Raw genomic sequence first — 18,401 nt, 5'->3', positions numbered from 1 at the left:
CCTGACCTGCTTCATTCCTCCAGTGTTTCATTTTGCCTGTTGGAAACTTGCTGTTACTACTTCCTGTTGCAGCTCAAAGTCTCCTTTTTCTCAGTTCCTTACTTCTGCATCCCTCTCTCAGCCATTCCCCAGGGATTTATCAGTGGAAAGATGGTAGGGCTAACTTTTAACAGCTGCAGGGTCAAAAAATTCACAATGGAGGGAGCAAGCCTAGCATTTTCTCTACTTTCAATTAATAAGGGCAGCATTATACACGTTTGGTCCCTGCTCTTGAAGACAACTGCAATTATTACCACCATTCTTGTATTAGGATGACAGAATATGCTATCACTTCCCAATTATTACCACCATTCTTGTATTAGGATGACAGAATATGCTATCACTTCCCAACCTTGAAGATATGAATCCAGCCAGTGTAACCAGAAGGAAGTTGGAAAGAATGTGCAACTATTCCGATGGGTCTATTTTATAGTACTTGTTGGTCTATGCAGGATAGTTAATGCGGAAATGGCCAAATGGCTGGCGTTATCTCATGGTATTTATTCATTCTTTATTAGTAACTTTGATGTCAGCTTAGTGTTATTGCTCCTAATCATCAGTGAATATCTATGTGCTTTCTCCCCCCCTAAACCACCTATTCGTTAACAGTGTAAATGTTTTGCCCAACATAATGTGATGTATTTGGAAGATATGGCTCTTTAAAATGCATGCAGTTTCTGATTCTTTTGTTGGATCTTCTATGATTGATTTGTGCACATTAACCAGAAGAAATGACAAGTATGGATTTCGTGATAAAGTATGTCCATGCCACTGTTTATTTTGTTTCACATGGTAGCACAATTTCATTTTAACAGTTCTGGGTTTTGTTTCCTGCACAATTTCTTTTTGAATGATTTACGTATTGATTCATGACATTTATAAAAGCCATAACAAACATTTAGGTACTGCACCGAACACTTTCACCAACATCTTGTTTACATTGCATACATAAACGGGAAAGGTTTGGTAAGCTTTTATTCACTATCCTTTTGTTAGAATAGATGAAGCATCGGTCTGGTTTAATAAGACATAGCTTTTAAGTTTCAAATTCCAATTTCACCTAGTCACAAGAGAGCCTCACCTGCTGAGAGTTCATACCGAACATCAGTATGAATGTGTTCACATTCCTACTCAGTGCTGCCATCGGATTAAATGTCACCTGCTAATTTTAAAGTTCTGTTATTTGTACATAAAACCATCATGTTCTGCACTCAAAGATCTAATTACTAATTGGTATATTGAAGAGTAAGTATTTATAGATGTCCCCATGGTTTTACCCAAGTTTGAGTTCAATCCTTTTCTTATTAACATGGCTGATTTAGAATTGTTATTGAATTTAGAAACAGGCACTCTGTAGAACTTATCTTCTCCAGGCAGGAAAAGCCATCTCAATTGAATAAATGAACAGTGCAATTAGTAAGTTGAAATTAAAGAGAGGTGCACTTTGAATGTCAGTACTTCATCTGTCCCATTTCAAAATGATGTATAGTATTTTCAGTCTTGGTTAAGGAGAAATTAAGTGAAAATAAATAATTGTAAAATAGTAAATTTAGTGGGGACAGTAACACAGCATTTTAACCTATTTAATAAAGATTGAAATTACATAAAGTGTGAAAATGAGCAAATTTGGGCAGCATTCCCAAATTACAGCAGCAGCTTATTTTTAACTGGTTTTGGACCTTGTAATAGACAGGAAACTCCAGAATTTCATCACCTATTGACACTCACTTTGTCAGGCAGCTGGTGTGCAAGTTGGTCAGCTCTGAACGGTTGGTGCATTTGCTGCCTCGTTGAGAATACCGTCCGGTGGTGTCAAAGTACCTTGCTGGCCTGTGACTACCCAACTCTGGTTTGTCCAATATCCAAGCAGGTCCAGCCCCAGGAATTGCTCCAGTTTGAGGGCAAAAGGAATTTAAAATTAAATACTTATCTAACAAGCAGGGGCTATCAAATATAAAAGTTCTCTACAATGGAATATAGTAATAATAGTGAAGAAAATAGATTAAAATGCAATTTTAAACAAAAATTGCACTCAAAGGAAAAGCATTTATACTGAGCATGCTAGAAAAGCACAACTGGAAGAAAAACACCAGATGCATCGGTTACCAAATTGTGTCTTCTATTAAGATTCCAGTCTATGACCGTTAATTCCCAGTTCAAATCAATGCTAGAGCAAAGAGCTGGTAACAGAATTATGCTTTCCAGTCTTGGGTAAGGCCTGTAACATATAAACCTCTTGCACTTCTTGTGCTGGCTTTGGGAACTTGAGCAAACAACTTTCGTGGTAGTACGCCACAACTTTCTGCCAAGCACGTTGATGCCACTGATGTACAAGATCAGATTTTGAATCCCAATTTTCTGCTAATAAGCTTTGCCCAAAAATCACATGAATGGAGACTGTAGTTAGCAGTCTTCATTTCTGTGGAGGATAACACTTCTGGTTGTGGGCAGCTCTCCTGAAAGTTGAAACAGTACCAATGGATGGTTGCGATGTTCCCTAAAACTCTAGATACTTTTTTCTCTTTATGACAATGAGACACTTGTGCAGACTGTACCTCCCTTTTAAAATTAGCAATGTATGGGGAGAATGTTAGGAAATCTTTAATACTAGTTTTCAAATGAATCACTATATATGATTATGGTACTACAACTGGTTCACAAATCTAATTATTAGTTAAAGAGTGTGGGTAGTATAAAAAGGCCTTTTACTGTTAACATGTACTATTGTAGTTTTACATTTTTTCTCTCTTTGTACCAACATCAATTGATGTGTTTATAGGATTTATATGAATGCAAGCTAAACTACCATTAATGTACCACCAGTGGAAAAGCTCTAAAAAATCAGTTTAAAAAGTCATAATTACGATTTCCTGGCAACTACTAGTTGAGTTATTGTAGGAAAGGTATAAACTAATGGGAGAGAATCTTACCTCTGGGTATTTTCTTTTTTTAAATCTTTACTAAAACTATGCACCTGTTTTAGTCTGTTGAATCTGGAATCTCCATGTTTGAGAAAGATGCTAATTATAAATGCTGAATCTTGAATTTTGTTTACTTGTTAAAGATTCCTGCAGTTTTCTGAGGTATGTTAGTCCTTCTGTTTTTAAGGGTTCGAGGAAATGAAAGAAAACTCAACGAAAATGCGTGATATTTATATCCAGTTAAAACAAATGGATTTGCGTAATACCTACTGTTTTTTTTTTCTTATCAGAATCTGCTGCCAACATTTTCCAAAATTCCCTTCTCCAATCTGCTACAACGTTTGGAGGAAAAAGTGATTTCTTATAAACATCGAAATTAAGTTTCATGCTTCGTAAGTGAAACACATTGCAAGCTCCAGTGGAACATGAACAATAATTTAATGCAACACAATACTAATGCACAGGCCTCTGAGGAATGAGTTTCATATGATAATAAAATTGCGCACACTTCACTTTTGGCAGTTTTTATATTAATTTAAACTTTTTTTTTGCATATGACATTCTCATGCACACGTGTTTTAACACAAGAAGCAAGTCCATTTAAAGGTAGTCCAAGCACTTTGTTTTCGAGTGTGTGTATGAATGTAGCTGCAGCTGCAAATTGAATGAAACATTTGAATTTGTGCAGTCCATTATAAGCATTTATTAATGGCTCACTTCTGAATGTCACATTGCAGGAGTAACACAATTGAAGGGTCGCTCTTTGCTGCTTCTTTGAATTCATCCAACGTAATCTGGTCGTCATTGTTCTTATCCATCTTACTGAAAATCTTGTCGACTCGTTGTTCCGGCGTTAAACCATCTTCATTCATTTTCATCATTATGACTGTTCCTACCATCTTATAAATAGCCTTAAAATAAGAAAGAGCAATTCAAAATTAGTGTGGGGTGAAGGGTGTGACATGTTTTATATCAGAAGGTTGTATCAGCATTAATTCCATACGGAGCCCAGGTAGCAAAGGGGGAGAATAGAGGAGGGACAGGAGAGGCAAAAGGAAGAGATGCAGAAGAAGGGGATGGGGGGGACAGAAAGAACTGGGGAAGGAGAAAAAGAGGAACTAGTGAGTGGGTAAGCAGGAATGTAGCAGAGTGAAACGGAAGAGCTGGAGGAGAAAGGGTGTAGGGGTAGTTAGGTGGGGTATGGAGAGTAGAGGAGAGATGTGGGGAGGTGGAGAGAAGAAGGGCTGAGGGTTAGGGATGGAGCAGGAGGCCAGGGTTAAGATGGGGGTAGAGATGGGGACTATGGAGACTTAGCAATACCAGCTTACCTTGTATGAAGACAGATTATTTTCCTAGGTTCTACTGTTCTCCTTGTTAGCTTGTGTCAGAGCAGTCAGTAGTACAAACCTATTGCCTGTACATTAGTTCCCTCACAAATACTTCACCCCATGTTCTGCGGTGCTATCTTAGATCCATGGTTTGTGGTGTCTCAAGAACAAGTCTTAAGTCAAATAAATTATTTTTTAGACTATATTTTGTTGGTATATTTTTGCTGCCATATTTAATGAATAACTGGATTGTGATTTTACAGTTTAACAATCCGCAGCTGCACATTTTTCCTTACCTCAATGATCTCCAACATTTCCACTCTTGTTATTTTACCATCACCGTCTAAATCATACATATTGAAAGCCCAGTTTAATTTCTGTTCAAAGCTGCCTCGTGAAGTGATAGAGAGAGCACAAATAAACTCTCTGAAGTCGATTGTTCCATCACCATTTTTATCAAAGGTTCTGAAGGCATGTTGCGCAAACTTGGATGCATCTCCATATGGGAAAAACTGGAGAGAAAAAGATGCAGACGTTAAGAAATCAGCTCCATATTCTTCTTCATATAGCATGGATACTACACTCAACTCATAGATGTTGTTTATTTGGAGTAATTCCAGATTATAAAAATATTCTTTACATCTTTACCACTTTTTTTATTTGTTAAGCTCAGATGGAGGTAATAAAGACAATACACGAGGTCTGTTTGAAAATCAATCTCTGAATTGGAACTGTTATACCAGGTCAGCTATTCCCCCTTTCAATGTATCATCATTAATTAACGTATTGTGGGATGCAGGTTCTGTTTGCACTGTTTTGTTGCTCTAAATTATATTGCTTTAAAAAAAAATCAGTGAAATGCAGAACTGTTTCATTTACAGCAATTAGGAAATAAGACCATTGATTGTGCGAACCTTGTATTCTACTTGGTGTTTCTCTTTACTTCACCACTTCAAACCAGATCAGAGGCTTATATACAAGTACACGGAAGGAAATGCAGTCCAAATGCAAGGATAAACGGCTGTCAAGGAGCCAGCAGAATGGGTAAGTGGCACCATTCAGCCTTGTAAATTATAAAGTGGATTGATTTTGCAGAACCATGACTGTCAGTAATTTTCCAATGTATTTCAGAATAGAAATGCGATTTCACAGAATCATTGAATAGCAGAGGACAAAAGGTGGCTTTTACCTTCAATCAAATGGAATCTGTGCCAACAGTGAATCATACACTCTACCAATCAGGTTTAAAGACATTTAAACATCATTACAAAATACCAGCAGTCAGTACAACTTGTATAAATTCCTGATCAAACCATGACAAATTTTTAGATGGCAGAAGTTAAAGGAAAAGCAACAGGACATATCGAAAATACAAGACATTCTACAGATGCTGGAAATCTTGAGTAACAAACATAAAATGCTGGAGGAACCCAGCAGGGCAGGCAGCATCTAAGAAGTGGACACCAATTGATGTTTTAGGCCAAAGCATACAGCAGCCAACTCCTTTCCCAATCCATATACATCACATTAACTGCATTTCTCTAACTGATCTTTACTGTTACAAGTGGTCCACATAACTGCTCAAAACCTGGATATTTGCAAGTCGGAAATGCGACTGCAACAGATGGCAAATTCATTCCACTGGTCTCCCAAATGACTGTCTGTAGGTATGGACTGTTCTTTAGTCAGCCATTTGAAAGTTTGGGAGGTCTTGTGCTTCAAAATCATACTTGGAATTAGTTACCCACAATGTGCCTTTTGCACAAATTCATAATTCAAAGTAAATTTATTATCAAATATAGTATGTTGATGTCACTATAAACTCTACCTTGAGGCTCATTTTCTTGCAGGCATTCCCAGGAAAATAAAGAAATATACTAGAATTTATGAAAATTATACATAAAGATTGACAAACAACCAATGTGCAAAAAATTACAAATTGTACAAATAATTTAAAAAAGTAAATACTGAGAACATGAGTTGCAGAGTGAGTCTATACTTTGTGGACTCAGTCAGTGTTGACGTGGGTGAAGTTATCCATGCTGGTTCAGGAGCTGGATGTCCCAAACCTGCTGGTATGAAAGTGATTTTAACTTGCAGCATTCAAATTTGGAAGTACAGCAAAACTGACCATATTTTTAGATACAAAATGTAAAACAGATTTTTTTGCCAATCACTGGCACCAAAATTTCTGACATGGAATGAGGCACATCAATGGTGGCACTGCACTGGCAAATACAGAGGTGCACTGGGAGGTCAGTTATGTTAGAACCTTACTTTTAGCTTGTCTTGTACGTCTATGCACACAGAGTAAAATGTGCTGACTGAGGTATGCTGGGAAACCAACGGCAAACAGCTGACAGTTGCAGAGGGAACTGCATACTGTTGTGCTTTTAATATTTCAGTAGTACTTCAGTGATATTGTAAATGTATAGTCTGAATAAGCATTCTTGTTCATTTAAATAATTCATTATGGGTTATATGTATGGCGGTACCATAGAGTAGGTGTTAGCCCAATGCTGCCTGTAAGGAGTTTGTATGTTCTCCCCAGAACCGCGTGGGTTTACTCTGGGTCCTCTGGATTCCTCCCACAGTCCACAGGCGTATGGGTTAGTAGGTTAAGTGGTCATTATAAATTGTCCCATGATTACGCTAGGATTAAATCAGGAGATTGCTGGACGGCATGGCATGAAGAGCCAGAATGCCTATCCTGTGCAGTATCTCAATTTTTAAAAATGTAAAAATAAATGAATTGCATATGTCATGAACATGATATACACGTGCCTCGCTTAAAGTAAGCATGAAGTTAAACTCTCATTTTGGACTCCCTAGATTTTTTTTTCCAAATTAATTTTTATGTTTTGGAATTACAAAACACAACGCTTATTAAAAATCTAGCCAAATGTAGTGGGTTAATTGGTCACTGTAAATTGTCTTGTGACTAGGCTGGTGTTAAATAGACTAACACTAATGGGTTTCTGGGCAGTGCAGCTCATTGGGCTGGGAGGGTCTGTTCCATGCTGTATTAAATAAATCAAATAAATAAATTAATTAATTAAGTTACTGAAGTAAGTTTTCACCCATAGCAGTTGAAAACAGAACATTTATAAACAAAGCAAAATGTCCCAGTGCACTTTAAAGAATGATATCAATTATTGCAACACACACAAATTGGGTGAGCAGCTACACAGATCAGGGAGCATCTATGGAAAAGACTACAGTTGGCGTACTGCTGAAGGGTCTCGTCCTGAAATGTCAACTGTACCCTTTTCCATGGATGCTTCCTGGCCTGCTGAATTCCTCCAGCATTTGTGAGTGTTGCTTGGATTTTCTCGTGTTTGATGATTTACAAATTATTCTGATTACAAAGTGCATAATAAAATTACAGTACAGAGAAAAAAAGCAAAAGAAATCTAACCAGAAATGTTCCACTGAAATTTCTAACCAAGATTTTAATTCAAGAAATGATAATACAGTAGATTCTTGCTAATTGGGGGTGCCGCTTATTTGGGACAACTCTTAAAGAAGATGAACGAATTGAGAACATCCCAGAATTCCCTTCGTTTATTTGGGATACTATGCTGCTTAATTGTGAGAGGAGGCTGTTGCTGAACTGTTTCTAACTAGCGTCAGCCACATGCACTTGTAGGGCCATTAGACACTACATCGTGCTTAGAGCAAACAGTTTTAAAATAGCATTTGTTGCATGTGTTTCTATTCAAAAAGCAGTGATCTTTGTCACTGATATCTAGTGAAAAAATAAGCAGTAAGACAATTCAGAACTGTTTTGCTCACTGTAGTTTCAAGCATGGAGATGCCAGAAACGGGTAGGAGTGAAAATAAAACAATTTCACCAATTCAACAAGTTAGGAATTACGAAGAATTTGAAGAAATTGATTACATCTTGAATGTCACAATGACAATGAAGATTTGGAGGATACAAACATCAAAAGCATTGTCTGAAGGCTGTCCATTACCCGCACTAGGTGTCCGCACTGATTTTGTTCATTTACAGTTAATCAAAAGAGCACAGCAGTGTACACTGGATGAATTCCTCCATCAGTAACTATTTGGAAGTAATATACAGTTTTCTCGCACTGCAGTGGCATTGGTAGTATTCTAATTTGTTATGTATTTCATTCAAATACATAATCTGCTACTCAGTTCTTTTTATAATACACTTTAACTATTTCCACAAAACTTGGGCTAACTGGGCCAAAATGCATCGGTCCCGATGTGTCCCAATCCGGATTCCACTGTATTACTGACACAGACTTGTTCCTCTAGGAATGTCCAATACTGAATGATGTCTGATGGATAGTTGGAAATCCAACATGCCCAAATGTTTAAAACATTGAATTTTATTACTCTATGGCACAGATTTTGGATTGATTTCACAATAATTAAGACAAGCTCCAAAGAAAGCCTGACGAGTCACTGTCCTGAAGGTTTGACTCTCTATCTCTCACCAGCAGCCTCTACAGCTGACTATTCTAATTGGAAATGTTAGCCATTGAGTATTACTGCTCCATACACTTGTCACAAATCACTGATAGGAACACGGTGCTATAATGAATCTAAATGGTTCTTTTCAGCTGGGAGATCATACAGCAAAGGCTCAAGTATGGAAACTACAACACACACAAAATGCTGGTAGAACACAGCAGGCTAGGCAGCATCTATAGGGAGAAGCGATGTCGACGTTTCGGGCCGAGACCCTTCGTCAGGACTAACCAAAAGGAAAGGTAGTAAGAGATTTGAAAGTAGAGGGGGGAGGGGGAAATGTGAAATGATAGGAGTAGACCGGAGGGGGTGGGATGAAGCTAAGAGCTGGAAAGGTGATTGGCGAAAGAGATACAGAGCTGGAGAAGGGAAAGGATCATGGGACAGGAGGCCTCAGGAGAAAGAAAGGGGGGGGGGGGGGGGGGAAGCACCAGAGGGAGATGGAGAACAGGCAAACAACTAAATATGTCAGGGATGGGGTAAGAAGGGGAGGAGGGGCATTAATGGAAGGTAGAGAAGTCAATGTTAATGCCATCAGGTTGGAGGCTATATAAGGTGTTGTTCCTCCAACCTGAGTTTGGATTCATTTTGACAATAGAGGAGGCCATGGATAGACATATCAGAATGGGAATGGGACGTGGAATTAAAATGTGTGGCCACTGGGAGATCCTGCTTTTTCTGGCGGACGGAGCGTAGGTGTTCCACGAAACGGTCTCCCAGTCTGCGTCGGGTCTCGCCAATATATAAAAGGCCACACTGGGAGCACCGGACGCAGTATACCACACCAGCCGACTCACAGGTGAAGTGTCGCCTCACCTGGAAGGACTGTCTGGGGCCCTGAATGGTGGTGAGGGAGGAAGTGTAAGGGCAGGTGTAGCACTTGTTCCGTTTACAAGGATAAGTTCTGCCAGGAGGGAGATCGGTGGGAAGGGATGAGGGGGACGAGTGGACAAGGGAGTCGCGTAGGGAGTATGGAAACTTGTAGGTTAGTGATGACAGATGATGCAGACCAATGGGTCGGAGATCATTAAAGCTCGAGGAGATTCAGAGAGCATGGTTAAGGTCAAGGTCAGCAAGGTCTTAATCTAGTAACCAGTGTAAAAGAATACTGAAACAAATGGAGTGAATGGCAGAAATGATACAGGGCAAACTTGAATCAATTTAGAGTCAGAAAAAGGAGGTAAAGAATGAATAAGACAAAGAATGCAGTTTATGGATTATGGATTAAAGGATTATGTTATGCACTGCTGACAGCTGCAACAGTGTTTAGCATATTGTTTCAGAGGGACAATCTCTGAAGAACCTTTGAATGAACACACACTTTACTAAAAGTACAAGCCTGTACACAGGGACAATATTCTCATCAGCAGTTCAAGCCAATTGAACACACATTCTTCAAAAGAATAAAATCAGGAACTGAAAACAAATGTACACAAGGTGGCGTTTCTAAAAATAAAGCAGTGTGTGTGCATGAGAAATATATTCAGACACAATAAAGCCAATAGCTCTCTAGCTTGATCAGAAAGAGTGGAATACTCAGTGCGTGCATTCTAACAGTTGCATAATAGACTACAAAAAGCAGTGGATACAGCCCAGTCCTTCACGGGTAAAGCCCTCCCTAAACTGAGCACAAGAAAGCAGCATCCATCAACAGAGATCCCCACCAAACCAGTCATGCTCTCTTCTCAATGCTGCTATCAGGGAGGTGGAACAGGACCAATGCTACCAGGTTCAGGAACAGTTATTACTCATCAACCATCAGGCTCTTAAACGGGGGGGGGGGGAGGCAGGGGCAAATTCACATACCCCAACACTGAGAAGTTCCCACAACCTATGGACTCACTTTTATCTCATATTCTCAATACTTAATGCTTGTTTATTATTATTATTTTGCTTTTTTGTTCTTTCTTTTTACTTACTGTGCACGCCCACAAGAAAATGAATCTCAGGGTTGTATATGGTGACATACATGTACGTTGATAATAAATTTACTTTGAACTTTGACATGATCTCCATTAAATACCAGATCCAACATTGACAGAGCTGTTTTCTTATTTTGTAAATGCTACAACAATTGTCATTGTAAACAGTAACGCAGTGCCAGTGATAACTGGTATGTGAATGTGTGGACAACTGCCCACATCACTGCACCAGTTTCTTAAATAAATAACAAACAGGTGACTAGGAAATATCCAATAGCGAGGTCTAGGAACAAGAACTGCAAAGTTACTATTTCCTTTCCAATTACATTAAACTTGACACATCCTGCTTCAAGTTATTCATACAGTATTTCATAATAATAATTTCTGAAAAGTTTGTTGAAATGGCATTACATCCTAAAACTATTTACTTTACCACATGAACACCTGGGTGAACAGCAAGACGATCATGGTAGATAAAAACAATTTGAAAAATATCAATAGGAATGACTTAGTATTTGCAGTAATGAAGCACCTCAATTTTATCAATTCCTTTACATACATTTGAGATCAAAACACAGGTCAGAAAGAAATACGTAATTAAATCTGTTATCTGTGATATTAGTTACCAGCCCTAAAGGAATAATTTAAAGAAAGAAAGCAATATAATTTCAATAACTTTATGTGGTCCTTTATGGAAAATGGCAGGGTATTACATTCAGCCAGCTATTGGCAGAGAGTTTGATCTCTACTCATACAAATTAATAATGGTAGGTGTCATAATAATCCCAGCAATCTCTGGCCCGTAATAAACAGAATTACCAAAATCTCTAACTTTCAAGTAATTTGCCTGATCTTCCTCTTGCATACGGTTTATTATTAGAGTTCTTGCTTTTAATAGATGAGTTAACATTGTTGAACAATCATAATTAAATAAATGTTATAACTGTTTTCCTTCACTCTTGATGAATTATTTGATGACAACAAAGCAAACAGGAATTGTAGATTGTATTACTGTGATTGTATTATTCAACAGACCAATAAGTTAGTTCATCTCCCTGCCATAAAGTCATGGAGAAGTACAACACAGAAACAGGCCCTTCGGCCCATTTAATCCATGTCAAAACCATTTAAGCTGCCTACTCCCATCGATCTGTACTGGAACCATAGCCCTCCAGATCCCTACTATACATGTACCTAACCAAACTTCTCTTAAATGTTTAAATCGAGCTTGCATGCACCATTTGTGTTGGCTGCTCATTCCACACTCTCACGACCTTCTGAGTGAAGAGGTTTTCCCCCATGTTCCCCTTAAACTTCTCACCTTTCACCCTTAAGCCATGACCTCTGGTTGAAGACCAACCCTACCTCAGTGGAAAAAGCCTGCTTGCATTTACCCTATTTGTATCTCTCAATTTTGTATACCTCTATCAAATCTTCTCTCAATCTTATACATTCTAAAGAATACAGTCCTAACCTATTCAAGCTTTGTATCTCAGGTCCTCCAGTCCCAGCAACATCTGTGTAAAAGTTTTTTCTGCACTCTTCCAACCTTTTTTAACATTTTTCCTGTAGACAGGTGACCAAAACTGCACATGATACTCCAAATTAGGTCTCACCAACATCTTGTGCAACTTCAACACAACATCCCGTAGTCTGTACTCAGTACATTGCCAGTGTGCCAAAAGCTTTATGACCCTATCTACATGTGACACCACTTCCAACAAATTAGCTACCTGTATTCCCAGATTCCTTTGTTCTACCACACTCCTCAGTGCCCTACCATTCACTGTGTAAGGCCTACCCTGTTTGGTCCTACCAAAGTGCATAACCTCACACTTGTCTCCATTAAATTCCATCTGCCATTTTTTCAGCCCATTTTTCCAGCTGATGCAGATCCTTCTGTAAGCCATGGTAGCGTTTCACCAATCACTACACCCCCAATCTTGGTGTCATCTGCAAACTTGTTGATCCAGTTAATCACTGTATCATCCAGATCATTGATATAGATGACAAACAACAATGGACCCAGCACCAATCCCTACCGTATACCACAGGTCACAGGCCTCCAGTCAGAGGCAGCCTTCTACTACTACTCTCTGGCACAAAGCCAGTGTTTAATCCAATTTACTACCTCACCCTGAATGCTGAGCAACCTAACCTTTTTGACAGCCTCCCATGTGGGATCTTGTCAAATGCCTTGCTAAAGTCCATGTAGACAACATCCACTGCCTTGCCTTTATCAACTTTCCTGGTAACTTCCTCAAAAAACTCTAAGATTGGTTAGACGAGACCTACCACACACAGTCATGCTAAATGTTCTTAAACAATCCATGTCTATCCAAGTACTTGTATATCTGATCCCTTCGAATACCTTCTAATAACTTTCCCACAACTGATCTCAGACTCACTGGCCTCTAATTTCCTGGTTTCTGTTTGGAGCCTTTTTGTTTTAAAAAGCAGCAGAACAACACTGGCTATCCTCCAAATCCTCTGGTAGCTCTCCTGTCGCTAAGGATGTTTTAAATATCTCTGCTATGGCCTTGGCAATTTCTGCTCTTGCCTCCCGTAGGATCTGAGGGAACGCCTTGTCAGGCCCTGGGGATTGATCCACCTCGATTTGCCTCAAGCTAGCAAACACCTCCTCCTCTGTAATCTGTACAGGGTCCACGAAGTTGAAGTGCTTCTCCTCCCTTCTATAAACTCTGTGTCCATCTCCCAGGTAAAGAATGCTTTTAAGATTTCCCCATCAGTTTTGACTCCACACAAGGATTACCTTTCTGATCTTCCAGTGGACCAATTTTGTCCCTAGCAATCCTTTTGCTCTTAACATATCTGTAGAATCCCTTAGGATTCTCCATCACCTTGTCTTCCTCATTTCTCTCAAGTATTCTCTTGCATTTCTTGTACTTCATATGCATCTCATTTGTTCCTACTTGATGGTACCCGCTATGCAGCTCCCTTTTTTTCCTCTTAACCAGGGCCTCAATACCTCTTGAAAGCCAAAGTTCCCTACACTTGTTATCTTTACCTTTTATTCTGACAGGTACATACGAGATTTGTATCTCAAAATTGTGTTTCTGAAGGCTTCCCACTTTACAAGTACACCTTTGCCAGAAAACAGCCTGTCCCAATCCACGCTTGCCAGATCATTTCTGATACCATCAAAATTAGCCTTTCTCCAATTTAGAATTTCAACCCACGGACCAGACCTATCTTTTTGCATATTTACTTTGAAACTAATGGCATTGTGGTCACCAGATGCAAAGTGTTCCCATAAACAAACTTCTGTCACCTGCCCTGTCTCATTCTCTAAAAGCCAATCCAGCATCATACACTCTCCTGTCGGGACTTCTACGAAGAAGAAAACTTTTTGAACACTTTTGACAAATTCTATCCCATCTAGTCCTTTCACAGTATGGGATTCCCAGTCAATATGTTGGAAGTTAAAATCACCTGTTATAACAACCTTATGTTTCATGCAACAGTCTGCAAACTTTTTACAAATTTTTCTGTAATTCCCTAGGACTCTTGGGTGGCCTATAATATAGTCCCTTTAACATGGTCATATCTTTTTTAATTCTCAGTTCCGTACATTATGCCTCACTAGTAGAGTTCTCCAGTCTGTTCTGACGGATCACTACCACAACACTTTCCCTGACTAGTAATGCCCTCCACCCGCCTTTAACACCTCCCTCTCTGTCACATCTTAAAACAACAAAACCCCGGAATATTAAGCCTCTAGTCCTGCCCCTCTTGCAACCAAGTCTCACTAACGGCTAAAACATCTTAATTACAGGTGTAGATCCATGCCATGAGCTCATCTGCCTTTCCCATGATACTTCTTGCATTGAAATATACGCAGCTCAGGACACTAGTCACACCATGCTCAACCTCTTTATTCCCAACTTTGTCTGAGGTCTCACCAACATCTGCCTCCAGAACCTCTCCACTAACTGTTCCGGCACTCTGGTTCTCATCCTCCTGTAACTCTAGTTTAAACCCCACCATGCAGCATTAACAAACCTACCCACTAGAATATTAGTCCCCCTCCAGTTCGTGCAAATTATCCCTTCTGTACAGGTCCCACCTTCCCTGGAAGAGAGCCCAATGATCCAAATATCATATGCCCTCCTACACCAACTCCTTAACCACATATTAAACTACATAATCTTCCTAGTTCTGCCCTCACTAGCATGTGGCATGGGTAGCAAAACTGAGGTCACAACCCTGGAGGTTCTTCCCCTTAACTCAGCACCTAACTCCCTGAACTCCCTATGCAGAACTTAGTCACACATTCTATCCATGTCACTGGTACCTACATAAGACTATGACATCTGGCTGTTCACCTTCCCACTTAATAGCAATGAGGACTCGATCTGAGGAGTCAACATAGCAACTGGGAATCTTGTTCTCACCCACACAACCCCTAGCAAACAAATCCTCTATCATCACCACATCCCTCTTCTTCCCCCTTCCCTTCTGGGTCACAGAAGCAGACTCGGTGCTGGGGACTCACAGCAACTTTTCTCTGTTAGGTCATCCACCCCCCCTCCCTCCCCACCCTGGCAGTATCCAAAATGATAAAGCTGTTGTTCAGGGGGATGGCCACAGAGGTACTCTGCACTGGCTCCTTTCCCCTTCCTGCACTCTGGGTGTAACTACCTCTCTATACGTCCTATCTATCACACCTTCAGCCTCCCGAATGATCTGGAGTTCATCCAGTTCCAGCTCCAACTCAATGCGGATTGCTAGAAGCTTCAGCTGGATGTGTTTCTCACAGTTGTAGTCGTCAGGGACACAGGAACTCTCCTTGCCTTCCCACATCCCGCAAGAGGAGCATTCAACTATCTTGCCTGGCATATCTACTGTCCTAGATGAACAGATATAAAGAGGGGAAGGGAAAAATACATAACCGTGAACTTTTTCTTTTTTTTTGTTTTCTCTGACTGAAGCCTTGAAGAGCTAACGACTCATAATCACCACTCTGACTCTGTCCATTCTGACGATGGCCACTACACTTGCCCCCACCTTCCTTTAATTTGCTCTTGCTAATCAATCCCAAATGTGAACTGGTTGCTGGCCAAAGCTCTATACACTGCCATGTCCTGCTACTGATTTTGTTTTACACAGGCAATGGACCTGAGTGAAATCCCCTCCTCTCCAACTTCTGATGTCCAGATTGGTCGCTGGTCAAAGCTCTAGTACCATGTCCAGAACATTGAACTGAATGTGAGTTGTGTTGTGTTATTATAAATATGGGAGATAATTCAAAATTATCAGCTCTGAAAACATGAAGACTTCACATTTAACAATCTCATCCTTGAGGGATTGATTGATCTAGGAAGAAAAAGCCTTTCACCATCATCTTCAGCATCCGATGGCTGCAAAAAGTGTTTTAAAAAAAACACTTCAAATACAGTGATGATGGGTCAAGATGCATTAAACCTTACAGCCAGGGCTGGATTTAGTGGGGCCGGGGCCGGGGCCCCTGGGCTGGAGGCCCGGATGAGCCCCTGCCGACACCGTAAAATGCTGCTGTACCAAGCAAAAAAAAGGCAAAAACAAGAGCAAAGGTCGTACTGGTCTAAATATCAAAGCTGTCGACCGAGACATTGGTTTAGTATGATACATAGACTATAAACTTACAGGCCTTAAGAGGGAGGACACAAAGTAATGCAGATTCTTAGTTTGAAGGACAGCATTCTGCACGAAGCTGAAAAAAATCAGCTGTTTCAACACAACAGTTGACACAGTTGATTCCAACAAGATTCAATGTGTGTGCTGCACATGGAACCCACTCAGCAAGTGGATCAATTTCCTTGATGCCGGATCGTAAGCCTTTGTATTTGCAGCGTTGTCATAGCGCTGCCCCCTGGAGTCGCTCTGGTCAATTTTCATCTCTCCTAAAACTCTGAGCACAGACTCACATAAAGCCTCCCCTGCGTGGCTCTCAATGGGTAGAAATCGTAAGAATCGCTCCTGAATGTTTCCATCAGTTGACACATAATGTAAAATGAATGTGAGCTGATCTACGTGTGCAACATCTGTGCTTGAATCGATGCTAATAGAAAAGTATTTGGCCATTTTGACTTCACTGACGATCTCTGACAGAACTCAATCGTTCAGGAGCTGGATAAACTCCTCACATGTTTTAGATGAAAGATATGAAGGATTACTGGATCCTGCATTTCCAAATTTCTGTATGTGCGGTTCAAAAATGGGTCAAACTCACTTATTACCTCTAGAATGCCCATGTAGTTGCCGTTATCAGGCCCGCCAAATATGTCACCGGAGCCTCGGATAGCCAGTCCCCTCTCGACCAAAAACTTCACAACCGCCATCGCTCCTCTCAATATGTTGGTCCAGTAGACACACTCTGACTCAAACTGTTTTTGCAGTTCTGTATCTATTCTTCCACTGTCAGATGCTAGTGTAATGTAGGTCAGCATCGTTTTCCTGTGGTGTTCGCTCAGCGGCATGTTTCCAGTCGCTAAAGCCAGTTTCGAAGATGGACTGACAGTTACCAACACTGAAGATGCGGCAAGCAAAACAAAACACAGAGCCGGTGGAAATGCAGTTGACAAGGGGAGCATCACAGGTCAGGAATGAACACGGTTCGTGAGGCACCTTTTCTACTAGCTGCGTCGCTGTGCTGAAAACATGCCTTTGTCCTTTGCAGTTCTTTCTTCAAATAAAATTACTGTGTACTGTACTCATTTGTAGTTCACTAGTCGACAGAGGTCTGAAGGGTATGGCATCGAAATAGAGAGCATGTGGAAGAGAAATGTACAGTGATACTGACCATATAACTAAAAAACTGAGCCACTGCACCGCATCAGCTACACTGCAAACACATCATCTCTTCAAAGCTCCAACCTAAATTAGTTCTTCCATCTATTTAAAACAGTCCAGTAGAATTAAAATCATTTTAATTTTAGTTTGGTCAATGTGGCTCATTATCAGCAAAGTTGCAGTCTGACGTCTTTTGGCATAAAATCAGAATTAGCATCACTGGCTTATGTCGTGAAATTTGTTAATTTTGCGGCAGCAGTACAATGCATAATAAACAAAAAACTGAATTACAGACAAACAGACATACTTTATTGATCCCGAGGGAAACTGGGTTTCGTTACAGCCGCGCCAACCAAGAATAGTGAAGAAATATAGCAATATAAAACCATAAATAATTAAATAATAATAATTTAATCATGCCAAGTGGAAATAAGTCCAGGACCAGCCTATTGGCTCAGGGTGTCTGACACTCTGAGGGAGGAGTTGTAAAGTTTGATGGCCACAGGCAGGAATGACTTCCTATGACACTCACTGTTGCATCTTGGTGGAATGAGTCTCTGTACTCCTGTGCCTAACCAGTACATTATGGAGTGGATGGGAGACATTGTCCAAGATGGCATGCAACTTGGACAGCATCCTCTTTTCAGACACATGTATATACATGTACTTAGTTCAATACTATGTCTGGAATAAAACACTTTTTTTTATATAGTAAAGATAATTACACCTAAACTGAATTTTTTTTTTTTTTAATATAGAAGTACACTAACAAAATGTTGGCTTGGTGGAAAAAATGTCCTCTGTTCTGAATCAAGTTTTCACCTGACTACACAAAAAACAATTTTAAAATAATATTGAAATATCAAGTTATTATCCAAAGCAAGCCTATTATGCAA

The 18,401-nt window shown here is 39.9% G+C and overlaps 1 protein-coding gene across 1 annotated transcript in view; it reads right to left on the bottom strand.

Moving 5' to 3' along the window:
* Positions 1–784: 784 nt before the first annotated feature.
* LOC140733515 (visinin-like protein 1) overlaps positions 785–18,401 on the bottom strand; it is a 125,727-nt gene continuing 108,110 nt past the window's right edge. Inside the window, exons 3-4 of the mRNA XM_073056948.1 lie at positions 4,585–4,800; positions 785–3,871 (exon numbers count right to left, since the gene is read on the bottom strand). Coding sequence (XP_072913049.1) covers positions 3,674–3,871; positions 4,585–4,800 — 414 coding nt within the window. The 3' untranslated portion in view covers positions 785–3,673. The remainder of the gene's footprint in view (positions 3,872–4,584; positions 4,801–18,401) is intronic.

This window comes from Hemitrygon akajei, chromosome 9 (assembly GCF_048418815.1).
Source record: "Hemitrygon akajei chromosome 9, sHemAka1.3, whole genome shotgun sequence".
NCBI classification, from domain to species: Eukaryota; Metazoa; Chordata; class Chondrichthyes; order Myliobatiformes; family Dasyatidae; genus Hemitrygon; species Hemitrygon akajei.
The sequence above is the reverse complement of the archived record's forward strand: the minus strand, read 5'-3'. Positions and strand labels throughout refer to the sequence as shown.